The sequence below is a fragment of the Perissodus microlepis genome, chromosome 11, assembly GCF_051167445.1.
Source record: "Perissodus microlepis isolate ML-2025 ecotype Zambia chromosome 11, ASM5116744v1, whole genome shotgun sequence".
Classification (NCBI taxonomy): domain Eukaryota; kingdom Metazoa; phylum Chordata; class Actinopteri; order Cichliformes; family Cichlidae; genus Perissodus; species Perissodus microlepis.
Genome location: NC_140471.1, coordinates 29,444,669 through 29,455,046, shown reverse-complemented (window position 1 = coordinate 29,455,046; position 10,378 = coordinate 29,444,669). Strand labels below are relative to the sequence as shown.

Here is a 10,378-nt window from a genome sequence, read left to right as displayed (position 1 = left end):
GACTTCCTGTTGTTTGTTTCTTCACTTTGGACACAAATTGATGTGACTAATTCATCAGTGGCAATTTGAATGTCAATTACAATTTGCAAAGTGCGTCTATGTGCTCACTAGCTAATTTGGTGTTTAATAAATATTTTTCTCTGAGCTTTTGTTTTGGCAAAGAGCTCAAGAGTAGTGATGTTGAGCCATATAGTAATATGTGTATCAAAACTAATGCTGTAAGAGACTAAAGCGCCACAAAGCTGGAATATGATTGTAAATGTAACTTTAGCGACCAAATATTGAGGTAAGCTGGTAGTTTTAGCATGTTATAAGTGCTTGAAGTCATGAGATCACCATCCAAAAATTAAGCAATGTTCATGGAATTTGTAATTTCTAAAAATAAAAATGTTTGTTTATTAGTTTATTTATAAGGAACCCCATTAGCTTCCACAACAGTGGTTGCTAGTCTTCCCGGGGCCCAAACCATCAAATACAATCAAATAAAATATTACACAAAAAGTGGATTCTAAATATCTGCAATAAACAATAATAAACTGTTAAATAAGAAAACAATCCAAGGGTCATATAAACCAGTTTTTCCACTCACAGGTTAGCTCTTTGACCCTAGAGTGACCTAGTTCATGTTGCATATTTATTAGCGAAGCTTATACATTTAATTATTCTATGAGATCTATAAATGTTACAGGGGAGCAGCAGTTAAGAACAACTTTGTATTCACTGCTGGGTACTTGAATGTCACTGGACACAGTAAAAACCATTAATGTGAGATAAAGTGAATGAGTGAACGAGTTATAGGGGATTCAATATGCCTCTACCCTATTTTATAGTGTATTTTAAACAGATTTGTAATAAATCTAGAAAGTTGCTTATTCCAGAGATTTCTATTTCCTCCCGCATAGTTTTCATAACCCACATGCATGACACTATAAGAACCTAAGCTTCCACATATCCTGACCCTGCTACCAACCCACTGTATGTACTGTAGGTTAACTACTGTAGAAATCTGCAAAATAGACAAATTCTTGATGGCTTGGACGTGGGCAATAAAAACTGATTATGCACATAGAGCTGAGGCTCCTTTTCAGACACATATCACACAGCAAATATATTAGTCATGGCATGTGTCTGAAAAGGGTAATCTGCAGAGTCTAGCTCCCAATAACTTGACCCCGGGGCAATAAATTCCATAAAATCCATATTGTATGGCATAATGACACACACCGTGGTCTTGCATGTATTCCAAGGTCTAATTAATCCAGCAGGTAGTCACTTAATCTTCTTTAATTTCAAAATTCAAGAATAATTTAAATCAATAATGTGCAATCACATTTAACAAAGGGAAATGTTGACCAAAAGAATCAGTGAGCCAAAAGTTGTTTCTCATTTGAAATGGTCAATATAAAAAAGATTTCAAAAATATTAGACTTAATACAGCTACAGAAGAAAATCCAAAGCCTCTTTAATTTAAAGCTCTGGCTTTCACTTTTGAATCTAATAACAGGGAATAAAATCAAAGTATTCACATTATTAGCCAGATGCAAAGAGATTAAGAGGGGATAAACAGCATGGGATAATCTAGAGAATGGATTAAACCACATGTCGCTTCACAGCAACAAAGGGGCTGTACGTGGTCTGCAACTATATTTACAGTAGATGGATGATAGTGTCAAAGTTACATCCACATGAAAGCCAAGGCCCAAAGTTTCCCAGTAGAACAAGATGAGATGAACGATATTCATTCCACTTGTCAATTATTTTAATGTTCTGGCTGACTGGTGTACTTAATTACAGTGGTCTGTGGGGTGGGGGTGGGGGGGGCACCTGCTTTTTGGGACATTGATTGATTTCCTCTCACAACTTCTGTTGGTTAAACACTACTCTGTGATGTTACTTATGTGCTTTTTTGTTGTAGCAAGTGTCTTAGCCTCTGTATCTAAAACATGTTGTATTAATATACACTCATTATATTTGGAGTATTGTTTCTTGGTTGGTTCTGGCCTTCTGATATATATGTCTCAGTTTAATATATTTGTTGAAAATAGAGGAAAGAAATGTCATGTTATATTACTTTCATGATTTAAATAGTTGTGTTACCAGTTGCCTTTTTAACAGTCTTACATTTGTTATTTCAAATGTAAATTTCCCAGCATTGCACATGAATTGAATAACATTAAATTTGGCAGTTAGGTCAGCAATAGTTGTCTACCTACCTGCCTTGTTTTGCCAGAATTTTCCAGATACAAAGTTATGAGCTCAGTTTGCCAGCTGAGAAGCCAAAACAGCTGTTAACAGATTATGAAAAGAAGAAGAGCAAAGAAGGACGTGAATAGCTTGGTGTTAATTCGTCTGCCATGGATGAAGTTTTTTCAGCGTTACATCCCTGCAAAATTATCGAGATAAATTTGATTAAAAACCTGTTAAAAAAAAACACATAACATTAAAATTTCAAGTTAGGACATGAGTCTTCAAGGCTTCCTGCTCCTTGTGAGTGCCCTTGTGCTACCACAATCACATTAAACAGATCTGACCCACTGTTGCTAAGAAATTACCCCAATTAATACCAGTATAAAACAGAGTGGATGTGTGCTGAGTCCAATAAATCTGTGCTGCTGAGCTCTCAGGGTGTGACAGCATGGTGTTTTGGTGTATGTAGAGATTTTCTAGCAAAGACCTAGAAAGTGCTGGTGAATCACTGTTGGTGTTTGTGTGCAGTATTGCCTCTGACGTTTGGTATGTTCTTACTATTTTAATGAGCTTCTCTGCTATAGCAGATGTGTCTGGTGTTGCTTTCTCAGGAAGGATGGCATTCTGTATAATTAATTCACTAGAGCTGAATTCACAGTGGGGGAAAAAATGCTGATACGTTCACCTTTAAGGACAAACAGCTGCCAAAGGGGACATAAAGTGGAACAGTATGAGACTGTGGAAGAATTGTATGCTTACACCAGCAAAGTGGTGTAAAGTTGGAAGAGTAGAAATATGTTGATGCAGCTGCTGATGTGCTCTGTGGAAAGGCTAGCCTTCAATAAAACAGGGAATTCATACGTTTTGTGCCGTTTGTCAGATCTGACATTTGACCAAGGTCTGTTTTGTCAAAAGACTTTTAAAAAGGGGTGGATGAGTTCTGAGACGAAAAGTAATCCTAACAATAATTAATCTCAGAACTCAGCTATCAGGCCATTGGAGCCATAATGATTGCTGTTTTAGATATAGACATCAATTCTATGCATCTGCAGGATGTACCAGAATGCACTGGAACATACAAAAAAGAATAATTATTTTAAATTTTGTCCTTCAATTGAAGGAATCTGGAACAACATAAGTTAGAATTGCTGTGCTCTGCTTTTCATTTTATGAGTTTTTTGTTTGTTTGTTTTTTTTTCAAATTAAAAGCCAGGATATTGACAAACAGAGTACCAGCCCTCAGCTTCTTTAAATACTTTTTGCATCCTTTGGAGCTTTGTTATTGTCCTATTGGAAAAACAAACCCGCTCCAATCAACTAGTATCCACACTGAAAAATAGTCTAACTTTCCTTATCATGATGCCTTTGATCATGTACAAATCTCTCACTTTGCCTTTATATTTCCCCACCAAAAGGAATTGGAAATGTAAAGGTATTTCCTGACAAATGGCATCTAGTCTTATAAATAAATCCGTTAACCCAAAATCTTTTCTTTTTGAATTTGCCTTGCCCAGTGTTTGCACATTTTTGCCCATCTTAACCATTCCCTCTATTGGCTAGGGCCAGACAGGTCTTTTTTTTTCTTTGCAACTCTGTCTACAAGGCCAGTTTCCCGGAGTCGACTGTTCACTGTTGATTTTGAGACTAATGCTTTGTAGAGGGTAATGAAGCTGCCAACAGAGGACCTGTGAGGCATCCGTTTTTCAAACTGATGTACTTCCTATTCCTCAGTCGTGTATCAGAGACTACCATAGAGCTCATTTATGCTGTTCAGATGAGGAGATAGTATCAAAGTCTTTCTAAAAGAATTTTAGAAAGGTGCAGACATCAACAGACACTTCCAGGCACCTTTTTTGGGAAGCAATTTTACCCTTTAATTTAAATAGGTCAGGAATTCACTGGGACAGGAAATCTGCATTCACAGACTCACTAGCTTCATGGTCATATTTGGGGCTCTTTATGTGCTGCCACTTATGAAGTTTCTACACACTGATGCAAACGGGCACTACAAAGACATCTTTCACTACCTCAAATGGCCACAGATGGCACCGTTGCTTGTTTTTTTTCCACATTAAAAAACTAATGTGGAAAAAAACAGCGAGAAGTGTTTCAAACTGAAAAGTTAAACAGTGCTTTGTGCACATAAGTATTTGAACGTTAGGGGTGGGGGAAAAATCGATACTGTGTAGTATCGTGATATTTTGTTTGCTAATAATGTATCGATACAGGGACAGCAGAAATCGATATTTTGTTACAAAAAAGTTTTTGTGCTCTGACTTCAGAGCATGTTGATCCTTTTTCTGAGCAAGAATCCTGACACTGTCCAAATGTGTTTAACTTTTTTTATGGCAGCAATAAACATGACAGTTTACTTATTTTAATTTAAGACATGTTTTAGTTTAATTAAGTTTAAAACTTTTTTATTTAATGTAAAATTATATTTTGTTTTAATTTACTTTCAAATTCTTCAGTTGCTGAATGGGCTGCATAGTTTTCATAAATTGCATAGTTCAGAATAGCTATAATTGTACCAGATGGTTGCATTCAGTTAAGTTGGACTAGACTGTAATACAAACCATTCACTTTGTCAACAATAAAACTGACTGAAATGAGAGAAAGACTGAGTGCGAGACTTTGATATTAGATAAAATGAATATTGATAAAGTTTACCTTTATGTACAGAATCTGAATATCGCAAAATATTTCTAAAAATTGAAATAATATCGTATCGTGAGTTAAGTATTGTGATAATATCGTATCGTGGGATGTATGGTGATTCCCACCTCTATTGAACGTTATCTCAGTTTTGTTGGTTTCTTTACACCCAATTACAGTAACGCCACAAAATTACTGCTGTAATGATTTATAGATTTTAAAATCAGGATGACAGTAGAGTGAATAACATATTCCAACAGACATTGCATAGGAAATTGCACAAATTCAGAAAGTCACCACTTATGTTTCTTGAACTTGGTGGAAAAGAAGTCGAAAGAGGGAAGATGGTTAACTGGGCACTCAGACCACTCCTGGAACAGGAGAAATGGAAGATCAAACCAGTGGCTAGCAGTGTGGACCCTGAAGTCTAAGCAGAAGTATTTTGGGGAATGGGAATGAAGTTTAATATTGATCAATTCTTGATTTTTGTGTTTTTTAATGATAACTCCAATAAATTTAACAATGCAAGCTTTATAGATGTCTGTGATATTAACAATTCAGTCCTTAAAACACATTAATAAAGTCTACACAGATGACTCATGGGTTAAGTCTTTGTTGAATTTTAGCTATGGTCCTGAATAAAATTAGATGTTTGACTAACGCTCTTTTAGTCAGGGCTGACTTTCTTTTTCACTGGTGTTCACATGGTAAGAATATAAGACCATTTATTTGCAGTGTTTACATGACTCTTGATAAAATGCGGTCCTACTACAGCCCAGTGCTGATTTAGTAAAAAAAAAAAAAAAAAAACATGTGAAAAGCTAAAAACTGTTTACATCACATAATAATGTTCCAGCAAAGACATGATTGCCCCCAAGTGGCATGAGCACCATTTGAACACAGTGTAAAACCCTGACACAAAATGTAACTGCTGCAATTAAAGCTTGATTTATAGTCCTGCACTGAATCTCTGCAGGACCATAATGGCCATTGCAGCTTTTGCATGTTTACTTTTGGAGTTTGGACAAATGTGTCTTCATTATTCTTCCATTAAGGATGACACTGAGCTCATCTTGTTGGACTTGCAGCAAATACATATAAAACACTCATCTTTACTGAAACAGAAAAGAGAAGTGTCTTCAAAAACACCTGCCTCTATACCAACACCAACATCCTTCTACAAAGTCCCAGCAGTGAGCAGACTCCTCCTGGAATTTACTTGTGCAATTATTTACAAGCATGTACAGAATTACCACTCACATCTGATTAAACTTGATTTAAAAGCCTTGGTAGTTATACTTCTACCAATATTTCTGCTGCAGTGCTACTATATATTTCAATGTAGGCTTCTTTAGGTGGGTAATATATCTGTCTGTATACAGACTTTCATGGTTTAAAAAAAAAAACACTGGCTGAAAACTGGCAACTGTGTTAGCTTTTTTGAGAAAGCCAGATACAACTGTGGCCTATTACACATTGTTTCAATGAAACAATATCATTGTGTTACTCACATATTTTACTACCAAATGGACCAATCCAGATAAATTTCTGGGAAGGTACAGATGGAATGGTAAGGCATAGATTTCATCCAGTAGTACAAATCAAGCTTAAATTGATGTAGAAGAAGTTTCAGCTCCAACAGATATTCACATTCTTCCCCTCCACTGACAACAGTACAGTTTTATTTAAATTCAGGCAGCTGGTAGAAGGTTATCCGGTTTGTTGAATGAGCAATTGCAGTTCTCCTGGTTTGGTTATTCACACAACAATGGGACAGTTAAATTCCGCTGTCCAAACTGCACGCCCGCCATATCAAATGTTTTACCCCAACATGGCCGTTGAGTTAGCAGCAAGTTGCGTCTCCCACTCATGTTCCACCACTTTGTAAAGCTCCATAGTGGCTCTAGCATCCTCCACAGAGGAGTGGCCTTTGTTCCCAGTCTGAGGACACAAGAGAGGACATGTTAAGCATTATGGTGGTCATATTTATAAAATCATGATGACATTACTTGATATTAACCTTTTAGTTGAAAAACTGGTTTTCTACCCAGGTTTCAGTTTAAATTTGTCATTGACAACAGCCCACTACATGAAAGAGGACACCAGGGTAAAAAAAAGAATAAAATAATTCAAAACCAAAAATCTTCTATGGTAAATATTTGTGTTGAATTCGATATAATTCTGTGAGAAAAACACTGTCGTTAGTGATTCACATAAAAAAAAAAATTACTGGTGTCCAGATGTGTAATTAATGTCAATTATTATAATTTCTAATAAACTAGCTCCACTAACTGTACATATCTTCCATTTTGTATTCAACCAAACAGAGAACTCTGTCTTACCTGAATGTCACGGTTGAAAATGGCCTTCGTGAGCGTCTTCAGTGAAGTGCACTTATTCCCTTCAATGCCGGCCATCTGGTTCAGGAGAGGAATTCGAGAAGTGTCCCTGGTCAGCTCGGGGGGATGACAGTAACCAATCACCTTGAAGTCATTGTGGATGGCATGGCCAACCACCACCTTACCCTTAATCAGCGACAGTATCTGTAGTATCAACGGATAAAAAACCATCTTATTTACTAAACTCATATGGTTTATACAGAGTAATGGACGCTGCAAAATCAAATCCTACAATGGAATGAAATAATGTCTAAATTAAAGTTATTTTGGACATCTTAACCCAGTTGTGATTCTTTTTTCAAATTAAGACCATTAAAAGGAACCAGTAAATAAATTCAAACAGTAAAACATATATAAATTAACAGTTGGTTTATCTAAACAAATTAATTCATATTAGCACCGGTCTGCATGAAACTGTGAAGTTCCTTTCAAGAATACCTTACCTGACCATAAGTGTGCTCCCTTTTTAACAACAGCTTTTTATAAAACTAACAACAAATACATTTAACTACCATAAGTGTTAGGAAACTTAATTATCATTTCATTTTATTTTTGCATTTTTAATTTTCATTAGTGGGTCCATACTCCAAACGCATACATGTTAGGTCAATTGGAGATTCTATTTTGTGTGTAAATGGTTGTCAGGTTCTTTGTTGTTAGCCCTTTTAAAACCCTGTGATAGCAGCTAGACAGCTACAACAGGCTCCAGACCAACTGTAACCCAGAACAGGATAAACGGACGAAAATGGATTAGGATAATAAATTATTCCTGCAGTTGTCTTTAATTGCTGTTATTTACTGTGTCTTTACACTAGCTGCAACTTGTATGGTACCTCACACATGTTGTGCGTTCATCCGGATTAAAATGTGTTTTATCTGACAATATATTTTAGTGCTGGTTAGCTGTCAAATTAATAACTATATTAACTATAACTATATAAATTATATATTAGCTATAATAACACTGGTACTTACATATCTTCCAGCATCTTTGCAGTTGTTGAGTTCTCCTTTACATTTAAATTCAATATTTTTGCCCATATCTCTCTCTCTTAACTCCTCTGATGACAAGCATTTTACAATGTAAAAGAACATGCTAAATCGTTTAAAAAAAAGTACACTTTTCTCACCTCCATCCTGGCCTTGGCGAATGGCATGGCATTGACGAGGTCACGGCGTCGGATGCCACTCCATCGAGTGCGATAGTCTGTGACTCGTGCAGAGGGCTTGATAAACTTATCGTAAATCACATCTCCTTCATAGGAAACTATACTGCAGCGTGCAAGCTCACTGAGGCTCTTTGGTCCCGTGCCAACCATCTCACAGTCAATAGCGACATACTTAGAAGGGTTCCCTGATGACATGGTGATGGGCTTACAGGTGCTTGATACTGAGGAACCAGGGCTGCTGGCTGATGATTTCAGGGGCTCCTTTGGTTTTTCACCACATGGAGGCATGGAACTACTGTGTGCACTGGCCAGACACGATAAACTTTTGCTTTGTGTGGAAGTGGAAGCTGGTGGGCATTTAATGGACGCACCATTCTGAAGTGGTGTTTGGCTCTGTCTGAAGTCTTGCCTATACTGGTTGTTTTTTTGTTTACCTTCCCTGTACCCCTTTGCTCCACGGTTGTGCCTCTTTCTACGCAGCCACTCTTTTTTCCTGTTTACCTTGCCTGCTGGAGCTTTTTTCGGTGCAGTTTCATCAAGAGATAAATTAATCCAAATGTCTGACATGTTTACATCAAATTAAATAATTTCAAAACACACACTTTCCCACAAAACAATCTCATAGAGCTGGTTATTTGTAATCCTTCAACAGGTCCTTGTTGGGTTTAGTCCAGTTTAGAAGTCTCATCCTGCAAGGCAAACACAATATTATCAAACTGTGCCTGGATTTGCAGAATTATAACCAAACAGACCAAGTGCCTGAAAATGCCTGCAAATTTTCAGATACTTTTCTAGGCAAAGAACACTTCAGGAAATCATTGTTACTGTTCTCTGTGGAACTGTCCAATAACTCTTCTTTCTGTGAGGTGAACACACTTCTCAGGCACAACATTTTACAGATATATCTCAGTATTTTACTGTTATACAGTCGTTTGTTAGATTTGGAGTGTATATATCATTCACTAATATAATTTTCACTAATTTCTTGCACAATCTAAGTCTTATCTTTACTTTTTAACTCATTTCATTTCTTAAAATGCTCTGTTTTTAATCGATGTAGTATAAAAATTTGTGCACATTTTTTCACTCAAGTTGTAAAGTCATCACTATGAGCATGTAGCATTTTGGCTTCAACTATGTTGCTTATAATTGTAGACTGTACTGTTTTTTTTATTCTTTATCCTGTTATAACACAATAATTTTGCTCGTAAAATTGAATAAAGTATCCATATATCTAATTATCTAACCAATTTGGGGACGTAACTTCAATCTGGACTTGTCCGGGAAATAGAAAACATTGAAGTTGCCAGATTGACAATGTAAACATTGGTACTATTCCATCCTTTCCCAATAGATGTTTTCCGTTTTAATTGTTTACTTTTTGCGACCTGATAGTTTGTGGTCGTGGATGGAAGGGTGAACACTTTTCCCAACTTAACATGGCAACTTGAGGGATTCGGAAAATATAAAATCTTAAAGCTAACTTTATACGGGATTTATAAGCAACTGGTAAATGAGCAGGCACAGTAACTGTCCCATCGTGTCGCAGATTCAAACTTTACAAACCGTACTGTTTATAAAGTTGGGGAAACCTGAAGGTAAGGAAACCTGATTTCCTTACCTGGATGACTGAGCAGGCATCAGGAAACCTCATCAGCTGCACTTGGTGGATGCCACTACTGCTAATACTGCTATATCTTCTAATACTAACATTAGCTAATAACTGCTAAGGTTAGCCCGCTAACGCTAACGTTGGACACCAAACACTGTTTATTGACAGTCTCTCTCAATGGACAGTTTCTCTTTCTGCTTGTGAACATTTGGTCGGTCGATAGCGATATATGCCCTCAAAGGAAATGCCTAAAATTAACTTTTAGAAACATAAAACCAGACCTGCTACACGTGAACCGAACGAATCCTCCTGCCCAGAACAGATGATCTACATCCGGGGCATGTTGCCTTTGGATA

The 10,378-nt window shown here is 36.7% G+C and overlaps 1 protein-coding gene across 2 annotated transcripts; it reads right to left on the bottom strand.

The window, feature by feature from the left end:
• Nucleotides 1-5,034: 5,034 nt before the first annotated feature.
• Nucleotides 5,035-10,369, bottom strand: isg20l2 (interferon stimulated exonuclease gene 20-like 2). Of its 2 annotated transcripts, none has more exons than XM_084943952.1 (4): nucleotides 10,304-10,369; nucleotides 8,372-9,099; nucleotides 7,185-7,385; nucleotides 5,035-6,783 (listed from the first exon to the last, which is right to left on the bottom strand). In XM_084943952.1, the coding sequence occupies exons 2-4, from the start codon at nucleotides 8,975-8,977 to the stop codon at nucleotides 6,664-6,666; spliced, it is 927 nt and encodes a 308-aa protein (XP_084800078.1). In that variant the 5' UTR covers nucleotides 8,978-9,099; nucleotides 10,304-10,369; the 3' UTR covers nucleotides 5,035-6,663. The 2 variants fall into 2 exon arrangements, with proteins under 2 accessions (XP_084800078.1, XP_084800079.1); XM_084943953.1 differs by having other exon boundaries at nucleotides 10,032-10,354.
• Between the last annotated feature and the right edge of the window lie 9 nt (nucleotides 10,370-10,378).

Bases quoted from the DNA above. Each gene is read 5' to 3' on its own strand.
- isg20l2 (XM_084943952.1), bottom strand. From the start codon at position 8,977: ATGTCAGACATTTGGATTAATTTATCTCTTGATGAAACTGCACCGAAA. The intron at 7,386-8,371 runs GTGAGAAAAGTG...TTGATACTACAG, and splicing joins TCGCCAAGGCCAGGATGGAG to ATACTGTCGCTGATTAAGGG. The intron at 6,784-7,184 runs GTAAGACAGAGT...TTGTGTCCTCAG, and splicing joins TTTTCAACCGTGACATTCAG to ACTGGGAACAAAGGCCACTC.